At 45.4% G+C, this 20,000-nt stretch overlaps 2 protein-coding genes; both read right to left on the reverse strand.

Moving 5' to 3' along the window:
- nad7 (NADH dehydrogenase subunit 7) overlaps positions 1–2,646 on the reverse strand; it is a 6,450-nt gene extending 3,804 nt beyond the window's left edge. The window contains exons 1-2 of one mRNA in view: positions 2,504–2,646; positions 1,534–1,602 (exon numbers count right to left, since the gene is read on the reverse strand). Of these exons, the coding sequence (YP_009709917.1) occupies positions 1,534–1,602; positions 2,504–2,646 (212 nt within the window).
- An 8,374-nt stretch (positions 2,647–11,020) lies between these two features.
- Positions 11,021–12,199, reverse strand: cob (apocytochrome b). The gene has a single exon. The coding sequence runs from the start codon at positions 12,197–12,199 to the stop codon at positions 11,021–11,023; it is 1,179 nt and encodes a 392-aa protein (YP_009709918.1).
- Between the last annotated feature and the right edge of the window lie 7,801 nt (positions 12,200–20,000).

A 20,000-nucleotide genomic window follows, 5' to 3' on the forward strand; every position in this document is an offset into this window, starting at 1 on the left:
AACGAACAACGAAACTTTACGACAGCTTTTTCGTACACGTTCACTTGCATCACATACACAAGTGCTCTCTGAACCGTGCAATAAGGTCACCCATAACACGGCTCTCCCACTTGAGTTACCTTAGCCCCGGGCCATGCTATTCAATGATATTGGAAAAATGGCAGCGTAACGTAACAACTAGAAAGCTGGTCGCCTTTTGTTTTGAGGGAGGGAAAGCGTTTCAATAGGAGCCCTACTTCCCTCTTTGCGACCTCATCACTTCAATTCAAGCGCAAACCAATTTCTTTCTTAGTCACCGGGCGGAGCGCACCTTTGGTACTTCAGTAGGGCGAGCTGTTTGATAGTGACTTCTTTCGTTTGGTAGGGCGACGAAAGGCTACTTCAATCTAGGAAAGAGCCGGAAACCCGAAAAGGTCACCTTTGGAAGCGTTCGCCGGTAACCAAAGCGTCTCGTTTCCGCAACCACTTTGGTACTTTGCTTATAGCTTTTTTAGGTTATGCAATAGAACGGGCTTAGCTCTGGATCCCCCTTGCTTTCAGAAATGAATGGATCAGAAGGGGGGCTGAGTTCTATTTCCTTACCGGGCGGGAGGTGAAGGCCATAAGAGAAGATTGCCCTCCCGGTAAGGAAGAGAGGAAAAAAACATTGTCATCTATCTCGACCAGTTTCCCGAGGCGTTGGAAATCCAGACCGGCTCAGAGAATCACTGGCGCCTGCGGCGCCCTTCGTTTCGCCAACAAAGAAGTCATTCTTGACGATTTCCCATTCCTTCCCTGCCAAGCCGCCTCTTTTCGCCATTCGAAGTACTACCTCTGCCTTCCCTTTCTATAACATACCCAGGCGCCCTCCTTTCCAATCACTAAGAAAAAATCAATGCCAATCAAATCAAAGCCCTATCTAAGTAAAGCTTCGTCTGTTATTTTTCCGGCCCCAGGAGAGTTTACTCGACCCATTCCCCAGTCTCCCACACTGCTCAAGTAAGTGTGCGACTCCGTATGAGGACCTCCTTCCCTTCTGCCCACTCTCCGTTCACACGGTTCTCAAAGCAGAGGAGGAAGGGTGGGCAGAAGGTACCACGAGCCCTCTGTCCCACACATCTATCCAGAAGCAAGTGTAGTTCACCGGTTCCACCGAATGCTCCTATCTCTCGGCAAAGATCGTGTGAGTGTGCAGTTATGCTTCGGATGCTTCGCCATAGAATAGATTGACCCAGTTCCCGTTCTTTTCCGGTGCACTCGCTTTATATCTCCGACACACAAGGAAGGACGCGGTGGGAAGGAAGCAGCCCTAGCCTCTGTCCGGCCGATCATTCCGCTGGCATCTTGCATTCACGCCTCCGTTTGACTGCCGCTCGGGGATGTAGTTGTAGATACGTTAGTCTTAGTGGATCGTTGGCTCCACCTGTTATCTCCTTCTACGACATGCTGTTGTCGTCGCCATATTCCATATGTCACTTAGTCATCTCTGCCTCGCTGCGGGTCAGCACCTCCGAAAGAAACGGAGGACTTCATTCAGTGACTCCGCGATCGCCCTCTGAACGATCAGAATAAGGTAAAGCTTGAAGATAAGTTTTGTACTCTATTAATTTCTCAGTCCCTCTAGTCGGGTGGGCGTCGGCCGGTCTTTCGACCAGATCCCCCTAAAAACCGTACGTGCGGGTCTCCCCGCATGCGGCTCACGCCATTCGAGGTGGCCCAGCCCAGCATTCATTCGCAAATCCTGTAGTGAAATTGAGACTGCTCGACCTCGGAAGCTAATTCGCGTGTAGGCAGCGCTATCTGTCGTACCGTTGACTCTATCTCTATTCATTGAATTAACTTTATTCAATTTTTTATATAGGCCGCTCCCTCTTTTTCCAAGAATTCATGCGCTTCCCTTTACTTCATAGGGCCTTCTATAATAGGGGAAAAGCCTTCCATTTCCGTCAAATGACCCGGCCTCCCCTGGCTCTTCCACCGTCCGGGCTCCCTTTCCTACCTATGCCCCCCCAGCGCAGGCCTACCACGCTTCGCGCCTGCGGCGTTTTCGCCAGACGGTCTTTTCCAGTAGTGCCATCCTCCCCGCTGGCTGTATGGGCGGGTTGTCCCTCGCTGCTGCGTTCTGTTAGGCTATAGATTACAGGAACAAATGTAGTTGAATGAGACAGCAGGCGGGTTACACGTTCCACTGTGCCGAGATGTGAGGTGCAGGTGGTGATGATCACCCCGGGGTATGCGCTAGCGCCCTTGACAGGCACTCCAGGACCCGCCAACGCTCATGAAAACCCGGGTCGGTCGGTCCTCCATTCATCCGACCGGAGGTGTGGATAACGAGGCCACCTTCACAACCTTCTCCCTTCTGTCCCTATGTTGTAGTAAGGTAGGGCGGTTTGCTTGAGTTGCTCAACCGCCCCTTAGCCCGGTGCTCATGACGCGCTACGGAACCTCCACCGTGCCGGGGGACCAAGCAGGGCATAGCTAGCGGCATAGGAGCCGACTCGACGTCAGCGGCTTCGTGCCGCACTGGAGTAATCCAATATGTGGTTCCGCACGTTCCACCACTTCTCCGTTCATTTCCAATACTGATCGTGAAACACCATGAGCAGCAGGATGTTGAGGTCCGAAATTCGAAGTGAAATTTTTGATTTGCCCGTTCCTAGTCGTCATGGGAAAGAAAGGCAGAAATAAGAAAGAGATTATTCCCTAAGAGCTTGTACAGTACTACCAGTACCAGAAATGCATCTCCTTCGCCCGCGCGCGATAGCTCTACCTGGCGTGCCGCCTTGCATGCAAGCGAAGCGCTATTGGCGGCAATAAAATAAATAGCTCACTGAGCGATGATTGATGCAGCCCCCACCTCTGAAAGCTGAAGGAAGGCAGTGCCCTCGATTGTTTTGTTCCAGAGAGAAGAATCATGGCGCCCCAGAACCGTGACATCCAGCAGCAGCATCCCCTTGCGTGCGAGAGACTTCTATGTCAGCCGTTATTCCCGGCTCTGTTATGAAAGAAAGCGGCAGACTAATCTTACAGGTGTTCCCTAATGAGGGATTTTAAGAGATTAATTAGGGTTCTCCTTTCTCTCCTCCACCCATCCGCTGAGGGTTTCAGTATTCATCTCCGCAGATATTTCCAGATCGCGAGACATAATCTTCTCTACGACACTGGAGTAGATTTCTGCCATTTCCGGAAAGTGAACGGACAGCCGCCCCTTCCCCTTCTCACAATGTTCCCGAACTTGCTCAAAAAAATGGGATCGGCGTGGGGAACTTCCGCCGGTTCTGGAGCCAGCGGGTTCTGAATGACCTCCCTCTCACGGTTAAAAAAGTAGTTAACCATCTCGAAAAAATCCATATCGTCCATCCGAAAAACGTGTATCAACTACAGCCAACTCCCCTGTTTCCCTGTCGAAAAACCAACCCTACTCAATTTGTTCTAGAAATGCTAACCAAGTGACACACTGGGGCCATGGGTCATGAAAGAGGTTGACCCCCATCCCCCTTCACTATGTATGGCCAATGAACTCCTCGCTTTAGTCCGTTCTTTTCTTTCTTTGGGCTCGGGTCGATAGTAGCCGTGGTAGTAATGTCCCGGAGCCCGGCTACCGACCCGAGGCGCCGATCGGGAAAGCCATAAAGGGACGTTAAACGTAATTCTAGAAGAGCGTTACCACAACAAAAAAAATCCGAGTCTTGGAAGTTCAAGTGAAAGTTTATTAGACTAGTCCCACTAAGATGGTGGGGAAACTGACTTCCGAGAGAGCTGCTTTCGCCTCGGTAATTACCTAACGAGAGAGAGCCGATGCCAAAGTCGCCCTTTACGCGAGGGAACGCCAGACAGACTTACCTCTCTGCTAACTACGTTTTATATAGACTGGAAGCTAGAGAGATACTATACTAAGGTATAGTGCCGCTACCATACCAGAGAAGGCTGTTTCATGCTAGGCGTCCAGACCTACTACGCCCGAGCCGCATCCCCGGCACACTTGCTATATCCACTAATGCTTCATCCTACCAACTATACCTGATATAAAGCCGTTCTATAAAAATTCAAGACAAGAAGAAAGCAAGAAAACGATAGCGATCGGTTTGGGAGCGTCACGGGGGGGGGGGAGAAGTCTTTCAAGGACCCGGCTTCGTAGACAGGGGTTCGTGGACGAGAAAGAATAGAATCAAGGGCATGCCCGACCCGAGCTACTAGGCCAGGGCCAGAGGAGAGGAACTATTTCAAGCAAGGATGCTATGACCTCAGACTTGAGACCGATTCAAAGATATAGGAATGAATGAATCCAATGTTATCTATACCGTGTTTTTGGGCTGTCATAATGTGACAGTTTCGACTTCCATCGGTCGACTTCTGTCGTCTCTGTCTATCCGTTTAGGGAATGGGCTTATTCATTCCGATTTCTGTAAATACTTCTGTGTCAATATCTCCCCCAGCCTCGGTTTAAAAAGCTCCTGCCCTTCTTGCGGGCTCTCAGTGATCAAATCTGGTTTTGGGAGTTGCCGGTGTGAATCCCGTTCGTTCCTTTCTTTCTTTTCCGGGTCAAGGAGATTGGTTGGGTTCTTTGCTTGCTTATTCCACTTCTTTCAGTGGGAGGATTTTCATCATCAGCAGCAGGTGGGCTTGGGCTCAGTTCATCGATTGCTGTGGATTCTGTTTCAGTAGAAGATTCTATTCATGAGGAGTGAGGAGTAGCGGTTCGCGTTCTTTCAATAGTAGTTCTCTCTCCCCTTCATCTAATCCGATCTCTTGGTTGGTCTGGTCCTTCCATGAGGAAAAGGCTCGCAATGGCTTGATTCTTTTAGTGAAAACGTGAGCCGAGGCTCTGCTCTCTTCTGGGTCTAGGTATGTGATAAAGGTTCTCAAAAGGGCATTCTTTTTTAGTATAGTAACATCTGCCCCTCCTTTAATGATAGTCTTTCTTTCTTTCTTTCCTAGCCAGTCTCCTCAAGGCTTGGTCCAAGCGGAAGAAGGGCTGTGCTAGTGAATCGAGATGCGAGATGCTAGTTTATCGAAAAGTCTTTTACAGTATTATTGAAGTGAACTTTCAGCAATAGCCGAGTTCATCGAAGAAGCAGAAGAGGAGAGAGGAGGAATCTGTCGCTACTGTAGTAGCTCTTTTGTCTTTATCTGTCGGTCCAAAACGAGCGTATCGGTCCATTCCGTATTCCCGTTCTCTTATAAAGAATGGGTCTCTTCCCCTGGCCTCGTTATCTCTCACAAGTCTCTCTGGTATAGGCAAGGGCTCATCTGTGAATGAATCCATTTACTATATTCCTCTCCTCCTCCCCCAGTCTGGTCCCCTTCTTTGTATCGGTCTTTGTTGCGGAGCTGAGGTCGAAAGGAGCTTTGGGAAAGTCCCCAACTGGTCTTGACCGACCAACTGCCGAAATGCCCTTGCTTGGGTCAGCTCTTCGGGGGTCAAGTCTTTTGACAAGCTTTTCTGAGGCCACCTTTCTTAGTAAAGGCTTTTGTTTGTGGTCTGCGATGGGTCTAGCCCCGTGAGCCTCTCCAAACGTTCTCAAATCGGCCTCTTTGTTGTTGTTGTTACGGGCGTACGGTACTACGGCCTTTACTTTATTATTCCACTTTCTCAAAATGTAGAGCAGCGAATCGAGAGTCTCTCGCTATGTCCCCATTCCTTTCTTCGATTCTATGGCCGATCTTCTTTAATCCAAAGCTGGTGCAAGCAATCTCATAGGTGGATTCACGGGGACGAGATAGGAAAGCATCAAGCAAGAAAAGGCTTTTACTAAATAAGGCCGGTTCTTCTAAGCAATTAAAGGGCTACGGCTTTCGCGGGCAATCAAGGCGCGAATCCCTAGCTTGTTCGATACCGATTCCGTTAAATATTAAGATTTGAATGAAAGTATAGTGTACACCCCGGCCGCTTTCTTGGAACTAATTGATAGGCACTTAGTGTTTGTTATAACTATATAAACAAATATAACAAGCGTGCGATATGCAGCATCAACCAACGGAAAAACGTAGTCACGGCCTGTGCTATAATGCATCCCCAAAAGCCCTCCACCCCACCAAAAACTCAACAATTACATTGCCTGCTCGTGACACATAGGGCTTGCTGCGATTCTTTTCTTGCTGTTCGTGATTACTCTTAATTAAATAAATGGCGAACGGATTTCGACGAGGGAATGGGTTGATAAAGCCTTCCCCCTCGTCTTCTACCGCTTCGGTGGCGTCCCGTTGGCAGCTCCTACGGAGATCGCTCCGAAGAACTACGCGGCGGTTGTGGCTGGTCGTCCTAAACCGACCGACGAGTCTGCAATATATTTTTGAGGCAATTTTTTATTGAAACCCGGCGGAAAAATCTCGATATTGCTTGGTAGGACGTTTCCTCCGAGGCCGCCCTCTTCTACTTGTCGTTCGAGAGTTCGCTCGTAAGAACTGGCGTACCAAGGGAGATCTTTCGATCACTCTGTTAGATCCAAGGCACGTCTTCATCAAGCTCTCGAACAAAGAAAATATGCACTAAAAAACAAAGAGAAGTTGTTGATTGAAGGATTGATGTTTAGGGCCGGAGCCATGATTTCCGTCTCCGCAATGGCAATCCAATGCATGCCCCTATTTGGTTGGGTATCGCGACCCCATCTGCCTATTGTCTTCTTCTTTGAGTTTCGCCTGTTTTCTATCGTCTCTACTTTCGGAATTGGCCTGACCCTTGATGGTCCTACGAAGCTTGTCTCACGCCCCAACGTAGCTAGGGTTTGTGTAGAAGTTGGTCTTCTCAAGGAAAACCTCCAAAATCGTGTTTGGATTGGATCTACTTTATATGGATCACTAGCAATAAATTGTTTATTTTTGAATACCTAAGTTCTGCACGCATAGCAGACGACAAGGTCATGCCCGTCACGAATGCAAAGTGGCGAATCGAGTAAAAAAACCTAGTGTCAACCCGTCACCGAGAATGGCCTATGTTCCAAGAACCAATGCTACCAATACGGTCAGCACCTACCACTGAAACGATGCCTGCTGCTGATAATGCGGCTATTGTTCAAAATGCACCTACTGAGGTGAATGCTGGTGTGGCTGAAGCTGCAAATAATGCTCCGGTTTTTTTTTCATGCTAATGACCCAACCAATCCAGAAGCTTTAAAGTAAGTCAGGGCTGCTACCATTGAAGTTAGCCTTCGTGATTCAGATGTTGCTGCTGCTGACATGCAAACCATTGAAGATGGTCCTCGGGGCGAAGAGCTTGAACCATATAATAATCCCCAAGCTCCTGTTCTTCAAAAATCGGAGTATTTAGCTATTGGAAAATCGCCTTCGGTTAACGCAGCCTATAATACCGGCGGTAGCTCTCCCTCACGGGGACAGCAGGAAGAGGTAGGTTATCCTACAGAAATTTTGTTGATAATCAAGACCCTCTACGGATCATGCACTGGATCCATCCGGCCCGGAATCCAATGAATCAATGGTTAACCCTCTTTTTTAGTGGTTGCCATACAGAGACAAGTTCGCGCTTTCTCCTTAGAAGGAAGGTCCTCAAAGCCTCTTCATTCCAATAATCATGATGAAGAATCCAATAGCTCCTCTCAGGACCCACAATCATCTATCTTTGAGAAAGATTTGAAACCGGAGCCTCCGAACAAGGCAAACGCAGCACCTGGGTAAGATAAGAGCGCGACTACTAGGGCACAATCCAAACTTGGGGCTAAGCCCCACCCCACTCTATTTCCAAAATTTCCACAATTGCAATTGTTTGGAATGCAAGGGGCGTCAGCAATGGCCCCACGCGTAGACGTCTCGACGATCTTGCTCGGACCGGGCTTTAGTCTTTGGTTGTCATCCTGAAACCAATGGTTAGAAGGTCCAACTATGTATCAAAATTGAAGCGGAGATTGCGTATGGATGGATGAATGTCGAGCATCTCGGATGAATCCCCTGCCAATATCTTGGTCTTTTGGAGAGAAGATATCCTTGACCTGTCTATGATTGAAGCCAATGCCCAATTCAATTCATTTCTACCAATGCTAAGATCAAATCTTAAAATACTCAGGTACGCCCCCTTTTTGTTCACGCAAGCTGTTAAACTATTGATAGGCGAGACCCGTGGGATGAATTTAGAAAAATGACTCTAATTGCTCTTCCCCAAAAAAGCCTCTTAAAAGATATTTTAATGCTGTTTTGTCACCGGAAGATAAACTGGGAGGGCTACTCTTGCATAGCATAGCGAAGAGGGTATTTAATGAAGCTAAGCTGTGAACGATTGTGGCTTAATGGATGTGGGATTTGTTAAAAGTGGGTTCCCGTGGTGTAATAATACTCTTTCTATCTGGTCAAGACTAGATAGAGTTTTCGCAAACAGCAAATGGTTGTCCATCTTTCCTAATATACGAGTGGAGCACTTCCCCTGACTCAAATCAGATCATTGCCCACTCTTGATCAAAATTGGCCTTAAAAGCGCCGCCTTCCGGCCGTTTAAAAAAGAGAGATTTTGGCTTGAATACGACTCTTTTTTGGAGGTGGTGTCTACCTCTTGGAAACAACCGGCCTGGGGATCCCCGTTATGCCGTTTCTTTTCTAAATTGAAACGACTTAAGGGGGACCTCAAACTTTGGATAAATATGTTGTGGGATCGATTTTTTCAAAGATCAAAGAAGCGGAATTTCATTTCAGGTCTGCGACATTCAGAAATTATCTGGAAACAGAAATCCCGTATGGCTAAAGGAGGGCGATAGAAAGAGACCAGATTTTTTCATCTATCTACTTTAGCTAGAAGATCCAGAAAGAACTCAAAAGAAGTTGTTAAAGATGATGGCTCTACCCTTAGTGATGTGTTTCAGGTGGGGGCCAAAGCTGCTGAGCACTTTCAAGGGCTCTGCTTTTCATGGTTTCCGAGCGGGGGGTGGTGCCTGAAGCCTAATCTACTTAGATTTATTCCCACGATGATCACTGATGCTGAAAATCTCTCCCAGGTTTCCACGCCATAACGAAAAGAAATCCATGATGCGGTGAAAATAAAGCCTGGTTAGAGTGCCCTCCTCTATCCTTTAAATTGATGGATTCCCAGGTCTGTTGGAAGATTATTGAAGACGACCCGGTCAGGGCGGTTCACAATTTCTTTGCTGAAGGCGCTGTTAAGTGAAGTTTGAATTCAAATTTCATTGCCCTTATTCCGAAAGTGGAAAGTCCTTCACATTTTCACCAATTTCGACCTACCTTTATTTATGGGATATTTGAAGGAGAGCTTTGTCACTTTTTCTTAAAAATTATATCTAGCTCGAAGAATGAGTTGGATTCTCCCTAGAATCATTTTTAAGGAACAAGGGGCTTTTTTTGTTAAAGGACTAACTCTTGTAGAGAAGATCTCCTTGGCTCACGAGGTGGCTTTAAGTGATAGGGTATTTAAACCGAAAGACTTAAAAATAAAATAGGAGGGAGGGGGTCAAAAGAAACTCAGGATATGGCAAAAGCATCTTTTTGGATCGAATGGGCTTCTTTGTTGGGGGTAATGAAAATTTTGTGATAAATGGCGGAATTTGATACATGGATGTTTATGTAATGAACACTTTTGAGTGCTTGTGGATGGTGTGCCACATGGGTACTTTCCAGCTTCTCGAGGGCTGCGACAAGGGTTCCAAACCTAGCCTGTTGATTTTAGCTGAAGAAGTACTAAGCCGGGGCCTACAGGAGTTGGTATCATTCAAAATGATACCAACTTACCATGCTTTGAGATCGTGCCCAACACTCTCCCACCTTCTCTTTGCGAACGATGTTCTAGTATTGTATAATGGCCATAAACGGAATCTTAAGAAGCTTAAAATCTTTCTGGAAACAAGTAAGAAGCTGATTGTAATGGCCAAAAGGTCAATTTCGATAAGAGCCAGTGCTTCCTCTCGAACAGGGCTCCTCGCAGAAATTCCAGATCATTGAAGAGGAATAAAAAATGGTAGTTTTCCTATAAAGTACCTGGATGTTCCCTTGTCCCCCAAGAGAATAAAGAGAGAGCATTGCCTTCCTCTACTGGAGAAAATGAAAAAGAGAATCTCAGGTTGGAAAAACAAATTGTTGTCCTCCGGAGGTCGACTAAGGCTTATAAAACATGTTAAAGTCTTCCGATGCACATATTAACAGTTTTATCCTTAATTACCCGGCCTACACTTCGGCTACTAATAAGGGAGCAAAACCTTACAACTAGATTGGAGATGATCCCTTCTCTCCAGTGAGTGCAGTGAAGGACTCTCGCCTCACTCGCCCGTTTGACTTATGGCATCATCGACTTGCTTTTCAACCTAAGTGATTTCATAACCAGAAAGAAAGACCTCTCTTTCGGGATCAGTCCCGTCCCTAGATGTAGTAGTCAATCAGCGGGACATTCAAAGAAGCTATGCACCTTCACTGAATGTTAATGAAAGCAAGCCCTTTCATCCTAATCTCATCTACTGAAAAGGGGGCCGGGCGTAGCGCGTTCTTTTTTGGGACACATAGGTTATTACAGACGCATCATTAAACACTTTGCGAAGCGCGGAATGGAATCATTGCAGAAGAAAGGTATAACGGTTGGGGACCGGAACAGGATTCAGCCTTTAAGCATGCAGATGAGTGTTTGCTGTCAGCCCCAATCCTTCGGTTTTCTTCTTGGAATAAGGAGTTCATGTTCATACTGACGCATCCACTCTATGCCATTGGATGTATGTTGACGCAAGAAGGGCCGCTTGATCACCCCATCTACTTTGCAAGTAGACGACTTTCCGCTTGTCAATTCTTGGTGTAATACTCATCTAGTAATTGCAAAATTAAGTAATAGTCTATTTAGCATTTTTCTTTTAATTATATAAAAAATGCTAAATAGACTATTACTCTCGACCTCTTTTTTTACGGTAATACTTATCTAGTAATTGCAAAATTAAGTAATAGCCATAAATGATCCTTAAGGCCCTGTACACCTTACGAATGAATGATTTAGGTACAGGATTCTCCTCAGTCCCGCGTAAGGCTTTAGGGATCGATATAATAGCCCAATAAATTCCCTTCATGCGGTGAAGGAGAATATCGATCTTAAGTAAAAAAATGAATATTTTCACTGATCAGTCTCATCTGTGTAAGAATTAGGAATTCCTTTTCCAACTCGTCCCGGAATGGGCGTTATGGCAAAGAACAAGAAGAAAACAAAAGGAGAAATTTGTCCAATAGTAACAAATGGTGCCTCCACAGGTTGACATCCGATCCAACCTAGTAGTAAGCAATCCGCCAAAAGCAACCAAAAGATTCCTTGGTGAATCGGGCGAAAACTTGAACTACGCACATACATACTTTTAAAAAAAGGTAAAGCTAACAGACATATAAAAACTGGTGCTATTGCGGCTACACCTCCCGCTTTGTCAGGTATACTACGAAGAATGGCATGGATCGGTAGGAAATACCATTCCGGCACAATATGAGGCGGGGTGGGCATCGGATTAGCAGGTATATAATTGTCGGGATGCCCCAAAACATTAGGAGCATAAAAAATCCAAATGGAAAAAAAGATAGCAAAAGCTACCCAACCTACTAGATCCTTTACATAAAAATAAGGGTAAAAAGCAATTTTATCCATCTCTGAATGTACACCCAATGGATTATTTGATCCATATTGATGCAATGCAGCCAGATGAAGAAGACTGGCGCCTACTAAAATAAAGGGGAGTAAATGATGAAGACTAAAAAAACGATTTAAGGTGGCATTGTCCACGGAGAAACCACCCCAAAGCCAAGTCACTATGGTATCTCCTACTACAGGTATGGCGCTAGCTAAGCTTGTAATTACTGTAGCTCCCCAAAAGCTCATCTGACCCCAAGGTAGTACGTATCCTATAAAAGCTGTCACAATCATTAATAGGAAGATTACAACTCCGAGACACCGAACAAATTCCCTAGGACTGCTATAACTCGCATGATATAGACCGCGAAAAATATGAAGGTGAACCACAATGAGAAACATACTTGCCCCATTAGCATGCATATAACGGAGCAACCAGCCCCCTTCAACATCTCTCATAATGTGTTCTACGCTGTTGAAAGCTAGATCCACATGAGGTGTGTGATGCATAGCTAAAAAAACGCCAGTCACTATCTGAATGACTAAACAAATACCAGCTAACGGACCGAACCCCCACCAATAACTAAGATTGCTCGGGGTTGGATAATCTATCAAATGCTGATTAAGTGTGGAGGATATAGGTTGTTTAAGAAGAGAAAATCGTTGGTTCCTTATAGTCATATTTCTCTTTCCTATCGTGACAACTCTTGTTCCCCCACCTTTTTATTTAGCGTTCTGGGGCCCTACTGACTATATATATAATATATATAGTCCCCTTTCTTCCACCTCCGAAGGATGGAGGGGGTATACAGCGAAAGAAGCGTCGAAGGGGTCATCCTGGCTTACTGAAAAGTCGTCCGACTGCTCGGTGACCGAATCAGAGAGGTTTTGACCGCTTTCTCTCCAGCCCTCTCGGACTGATCATCTTGCTGGAACAAAGCAAGCTTAGGAATGAATCTAATGGAAATTTAGGTCTCTGTCCGCTTGGAAGATTTTCTTTCCTCTTCGGTGAAAGAGGGCAAAGGCGTGTGGGAGAAAGAAAACTAAAAGGAGAGAAGATTTCGTCCACCAAGCGGGACAGAGTGCGACCCCTAAGCAATTGGAGGTTCTCGATCATCTCTTGGGGTCCATATCATCTGAAAACTTTTCCTGTTCCATTAGCATAGCTAAATTTGAATAGGATGACTCAGTGTCAGGAAAAGTAAGCCCCCCTTGCCTTGATTGAATTTGGCTTCGCTGCGCCCTGAATCAATCAAAAAGCTTATTGATTTGATTCATCCCATTTCATTTAGGCGAGAGGGAGGCTGTGAGTCACCTGGGCTACGGATTTTTCGGTTGGTTGATTCTTGAAATCACCTGTTGAGAAATGAGAAAAAAAAAAGGCCCTCGGGTCCCGACCCACAAATGAATAGGAAGCGGGGCGAGGGTCTTTCATTAAAGGGGGAAAGGGTGGGGTTTTGTTCTGGGGGGCCACCTTGCGCAGCGGAGAGAATTTCAGAAAGTCATTCTCTCCAACCTTTTATCTATCCTTAGAAGTAGGGCGAGAGAAAGTCAATATGATGTGCGTTGGTTTTTCCAACGAAACATGTCCAAGATCATTTGCCACTATTGCAAGAAGCCGGGTCACATGATTGCAGACTCTCGAAAGCGGCAGAATGCAAACTCTCGTCGACAGTCAGACACAGCTCATCTTGCCGCTCTCCCAGAGACGCCTACTGAATCGGAAACTTACCAATCCCTTTACTCCATAGGGCCTCTGAAGCATTACTTCTATGATCTTAGGAGCACTCCCACGCCCGACTAAGATTGGGCTAGCTGAACCAGTTTCAAAGGCTGGATTCCTCCGGCTTCCGATCTGCGAAGACTGTTTTGTTTGTACTTTTTTGTCCTCGTCGACATATTTGAAGCATTGATGGAGGGTAACTTAATTGTTACGTGAATCCAAGGCCTTCCCAGCAGTAGATTGTAGGACGTGTCGTTATCAATCACATAACACGTGATTTCAGACTTCAAGTCTGCCAACTGACACTTAAGGCGAATCTTACCAATCGCCCTTTTTTTTTAGTTTTAGAAGAAACTTTCCTGTCTTTTCACTACTGTCGTTTAGAATCCTTGGTTGTGTCCCATTACTATACATAATTTCTTGGTTCTATGTTTCTTTAGTCTTGGTCTTAGTACCGCAGTCCCAGTTTCTCTCTTGAAAGAGCGAAGTTCTGTACCACGGTGGTAAGTTTATTACCAGTTGTAAGAGTAAGATAAGTAAGGGTGTCAAGCTTACGTACTTTCGAGTCTCAAGTCTCAATCTAATATGGATAAGCTATATATATTCTCTTTTTAGAATATGACTTTAGATAATCGGTAATTTAATTTCTTGATATCAACAATGCTTGCAACTTCCGGAAAAAGAAAGCAAAACTTTATTAGAATGGTTCAATAAAAAAAGAGCAAAATAAGCCACCGGCCATTCACAAGCGGATATCAGATGTGCAAATCCTCTTCATTGATCGAATCCATATCAACAATTTATCTTGCGCGGCCTTTTCCGATTTCCGAAGTGTCAAGGACAATACATACCAACGAAGTCGAAGTAGCAAGATCCTCGCAGAGCGCCGGGAAAGCAGTTCTTGGTTACGAGGTGACGATCAAGGGAAGAAAAATAAAGAACAGCTATTGAATATGACAGGTATCTGTATTGAACAGACGGAAGTCGATACAAGCAGAATGACTAACCAAAGTACGTTCAGTTTCATCACCCGGTCCGGACCGACAGCGGAAGCCTAGCATTAAGTGTTTGGTATCGACAAGGTGCTTGCAGCGATCACAGATTAAAATGAACATAACATATAAGAGAAGAGGGACCGTCCCATTAAATTGAAATGGAGCCATTATTCTGTTTATCTATTACATTCAATCAAATCGATCTGATCTGTGATATAAGCACCTATATCAATTCATTCTTTGCCACATTTTCCGGTGTAAGAATCGAGCTAATGTCCAGGTTTGACCTGATATAATGAGAGAAGGTGGTTTTGAAGGAATGTTTTTGTGTGGCATAAGGCATCCTGCTAACTGATAGATTGAATCTCCCTGCTTTATATACTTTACGTGTTGAATTCTGTGTGAATTGTAGGGGCCTAGCTCTCACTCTTTCCCTAACATGCATTGAGTCAAGCAAGTGACATGCTTATCTCGGCCTGTCTCCGCTTCAATTGATTGAAACTCCCTATCGCCGGAACACAAGAGCTAAGATCTCACACCGCGACTGCAGGAAAGAAAGAAGCAGGAACATAAGCACAGGCGGGCACAACACAACCAAGAAAGCACCTAGGAAAACACGCCATCAAGTGAGCTGGTACATCAGAAGCAAGAAACTTCCTCTTCGCTGGCTAATAATCTCCGAGCTCTTCCGTCCGCGAAAGTACTGATTTCCCATTGACAAGGAAGGGCCTCAGGCTGGGTGGGAGTACCATAACCATACAAATCTATCTATTGAATCTGACCATCATGAATGATTATTCTACTTCAAAATCTGGAATCTATCTTTCACATCCTTATCCCCTGTCCTGAGCTTGACTCCATCTTCATCCACAAATGAGACTTCACCCGTATGTGCATGAGACTTTCTCTGCTTGAAAGTGAGTTGTAGAACGAGAGACTTTATCCGAGCGAACGAGGTGCAGAGATGTTGACCTTTCCTAGAATTCCGTCTACTACACTTTATAGATTGGGTTAGTGTTCAATTAACCGGTGTAAGCCTAGATTATTGACTTCACAAAGCGGGAAGGACATCAATCAACATCATTTCTCGGGCAGTTGATTGACTAGTTCCTGCATCTCGGAGTTGAGGAAGCTAGCCCCGACTATCTACTTAGTCTTTCTTCTTAGGACTCTGGGAGAAGACTTCGGGCCTCTCAGGTTGAAGCCGCTTCTAAGCCAATTCAATTACTTCTCTGTAGTACCGGTATAACATCGACTACTAAAAGTAGAAGGGAAGAAAGGTTATCCAGATCCACTAGCCACTTCTTTTGGTCCGGGATAGGAGGATCCACTTGTTGAATCAGACGAAGTGCTGGTACTCGATTCGAAGCAAATGTGGCTGGACGCCGCACTCCTGGCACCTAAAAGTAAAAGTGTGCTTTTTTCGCGTACTCTTTTTCATGTGTGATTTAAAAGGAATAGAGATGTTTTTAGTACAGATCTTTTAAGCGAACCACTATTAAGAGTATTTGATTCAAGATCATCTGATTTGGATGAGAAAAATCCTTTCCATTGCCAGTCAAGCCTGCCATTCAACAAGCCCATGCTGTTGTGGTCATCATTCTTTATTATTAATAAAGTAACGGGGATTCAAATAATCCATTGCTCCGTTGACTCTTTCAATAAATTCCTTGTCTCATAGGCCCATACGCTCTCCATAGGACATAGAATCGGGACATTAGGATCGCTGCCTTCTATCCGTATAGGCCGGATTTCGCTCAAAAGCTTTTGTACGCTTCCCCAGTCCAGAAGATCCATTCTCTACCAGGAACATTGCTTTCAATGCTTCTACCATTGGCCCGGAAGACCACTTCTTTCTATCAATGGCCACAGGACCTTAACGCCCATCCACAGTTAACATAGGTTCAGAAGCGCTCGCTTCATAGCTTCTTTCTAGAGCCAGAGCTACATCTTCCACGACGGGCCTAAAAATAGGCTTGGCTCAAGCACGAGGACATAGGATTTAGAGCTTGCTCAAAACAAAAGAACCCCAGCGTGCTTGGATCGCTTCGATTCTAGCTTTCCTGGATCGTGAACCAAGGGGCTGTGGGGGAGGAAGGGCAGCCTATGATAAGTCAATTCCGCAAGAAAGTAAAAAGGAAAAAGAAGAACCGGAAGTCGGAAGATGACCTTTGGTAGAGGTCTTACGCGGAAGTGATAGTCTAGCACAATCTCAGATTAGGGGTAGCCCTTGTCGGAGCACCAAAGACTTATTTTTATAAAAAATAGTAGAAGTAGCTGCCCTAGCTCCATAGCTCGTAGCTCAACCGATTGCAACTAATGGGGCCGGTCAGAAGCTTCTTTACGCTGCTGATACCCGGTGTGGTTCTTACTCGCTTCCCCCTGGTGCGGTGCCTTCTCTTTCTATATAGAATACGTCCAACCAGTCCCCACACGCCCGATCACGAACACAGGTCCCGAAAACCGGGCACAAGTCTAGGACCAAACCAGGCTCCATAGCCCGAGGTCCTGACTCAAGGAAAAAGACCATATAAAGGAATCCCCGGTCTATGCCAAAAAAGAAGGTAAAGCGCCCAACTCTCACATTTCAATTGACGTTGACGAAGGAAAATGACTTGATACCAATTTGACCGGGTTCCATTAGTGAAAGCAGTTAGACTCGAATATCTACTGATCTGTGCTTCGTCCTGCGGGGGTTCCATTTAAAAGTAGATGTTCCGCGAATAGTAGCAGTTGGAGCTAGTTCCTTTTTGACTTTATGGTTCTTTCGTGGAAGTACCGCCCGGGTGGAGCTAGACTGGATTTCCTTGTGTGATTTCCCCATTTTGGCCAGGGAACACGAACTACAGGCCTCAATCCACCCCCTTAGGCGGGAAGGTCCTAGGACTAGGGGAATAGATCTTCATGCACTGGCTTTCCTGTAACGACAAAGAGCCCTTCTTACTTCTTAAAAAGGGGAAGTCAAAAGACCAAATCGGGAGCGAAAGGCGGTGGACATTCTCTTTAAGTAATCAATGGCGCACGAGCATCGAATCGTCTCTTTGCCCTTGTGTCAGAGATATTCCATCAAGTTTATAGAGACTGAAAGCTAGCCCAATAGCCTATCACACATGTAAGAAGGACGAGTCTGGATCTGGTCTTTTTCTTTTTGACAAAAGCGCCAAAGCCTTGAAAGGTAACTGATGCAAAGCAAAGAAGGAGCTGCAAGGAATTGAATCAGAAGCATCGGCTATAAGGGTAGGGTTAGGGTTTGGTTTTCAGCTAGTATAGGGTAGGGGATAAAGGCATCCAAGTTTGGCTGTTCTTCAGCTTTGACATGAGAATCCGCAATATTCATCTGACTCTCACTCTCGTATCATGCCTGTTGAAAGTTCCTTTCTTGTGCAAGTGCTATCGACCCTTTCTTCACCAGAAGTGACATACTTAAGAGAACGGAATCCAACACAAGATTCATAGGCTCTTAGCCTTTTCAAAAGCAGGGGATTCTACAGAAAGGGACGGCATTCAAAGAAAGAATATTTACTGTTTGTTGGAAATCCAATGCTTGCCCGATTCTTGGCATCAGATCTATCTTCTCGGAGAAAGACAGTGACTTGCACAACAAACCTGGACTTGCTTGCTCTCATTCCTGAGGTTGAAGCAGCTTGGCTAGAATAGCTAACAAGAATAAGCTGCTAGAATCGGTTGCTATTAAAGAGAAGGGGTTGCAGCAATTATCCCACATTCAACTGAATGCCGAGCGGCAAGAGGGATAGCTGGATCAGAGCGGGAGTTCGCCTAGCTAGTGTAAGCTGCTACTGTTTCTGTGGCATTTGTCCTGCAAAGAAGCCGCTTCAATTTTGAATAAATACAAGTTTAAAGATAAAGAACACTAAGTCTAGTGGGATCGAGCCCACATCTGGCTCAAGAGAAGCAAAGGAAAGATCATAGTCGGCATTAGCCCCGTTGTTGGAGGAAGAAGCCCTTCTATTGAATCAATGTTCAGAAGGACTACTAGTAGGTAGTGGTGAGGTAGCTCTTATTAGTTCGAATCGGTGCTGTAAACTCTTCTTTCTCGATGGGAATCATAGCCCTATCGTAGCCAAGTCAATGGACTTGCCTTTCTTGAATCAACTTCCTAAACCTCTTCCTGCTCATTGACTATTGGAAGAACTTTCAAGGACAGGTGATGTGGGAAGACCAACTATCTTAGACAAGAAAATCAAATACAGATAAGGAAAGCAGTCTACTCATGCCCAGGCACAGCAGAATAAAAGGCCTAACTCTACTCTAAAAGTAGTTAAGTTCCCCAAGGGTTCGATATCATAATAAAGTAGTATGCCGGAACTCTTTCTCTTAAGGTGCGGAGCGAACTGTCGGACTAGAAGCTGCGATTGCTTTTGTTTCAGAAGCAGTTCTTCCTCTAAATAGATGGCGAGAATCTGTTCTTGGTGGTAGGGCAGTAGCCTTTTCTTCAAGCAGGGCTTTCTCGATAGCCAGAAGCTCTTCCTTCCATTAGTAATCTGGGCTTGTAGTTGAATCGAGATTTCCTTGGTGTGAATTCAATTCGGTAAAAGATCGAAAAGAAAGAATTAGATAGCAGATGTGCCATTGAGAATGTGATTAAGAGGCTAGCTGAACAATGTTAGCGAAAGCTTTAGCAGCTGTGATTGAATACGTTGTTGTCGGATGGGCTACTCGAAGCCCGGTAGCAAAGCAAGACAAAGCAGACCCAAAAGAAAAAGGAAGTCAGGCTCTAGTTCGAACTAGCTTGTAGCTTGAACGTGGCAATCTAGCTTCCATTGAAACAAAACGAAGGAACTTCCGGAGTTAAGGTTCAGACTTAAGGCTAAGGCAGCGAGTGAGCCGAGGGCGAGGGGAGGGAAATCACTGAGATTTCCTAGGTAAGGGACGAGACAAAAACTTCTTCGGATGATCACTGTCTTCTCGAAATAAAGTTGAGTCATCCAGTTCAGTGATCCGAGGCAAGTAAGCGAAAAAGACAGGCTTTCCTCAAACATGAGGTTTAAGAGAGGGATTACTTGCTATTTCTAATAGTGAGGATTTCTCTAATAAGTCTCTTTCCTCACTAATAACCTTGCTTACTGCCTTCTTCGCTTAGGAGTACCTTATTGCTCTGTAGTATCGAATTTCTTCCTGACCGGGAGGAGGAAGATTCAACCACATCAAATTGCCCCTATTCAAGAAAGAGAAGGGACTAGATGGAGACAAAGAAAGATGCAGGTTAGTTCGAGTGAGGTTGGTGGCGACCAAATTTGACTTTTGGGAGATGATGAGAACTCCCAAAAGTCAAAATACCAGTGAACAAGGTATCCTAAAGCTCCTCAGACCAACATCGGTCGAAAGACGACATGAGCCTTCCAAAGACCTGAGGATCGAAAAATCGATGACTGTAAGGGAGCGAAGGAAGAATTAAGTCGCCACAGGTTAGGCTATGTGAGCCACATCTGAAGCGAATGAAGCCTCCCTCTGTAGGCAGCATTCCTTCCGTTCATTGCCTCTAGGCGACCGATCACTACGCGTGAGCACTCCTTTTATCCTTTTTTCTCTTTGATTTTTTGTTATTTCCGGTCCTATGTACAAGCGCACTTCCGGTCGCTTCTAGCTGATCTACAGCGAGCCTCATTTCAAGCATTTCCTACAAGTCGTGGTAGGTATCGACTTAGAGAAGCCACTTCGAGGGTCTTTCCAAACCTACCTACAACGCTTGGGCACCATTCAATCACCAAGGCGGAAAGGAATCAAAAAAAGGCACTTCCCTCCT

Source organism: Manihot esculenta, mitochondrion (genome assembly GCF_001659605.2).
Source record: "Manihot esculenta mitochondrion, complete genome".
Lineage (NCBI taxonomy): Eukaryota > Viridiplantae > Streptophyta > Magnoliopsida > Malpighiales > Euphorbiaceae > Manihot > Manihot esculenta.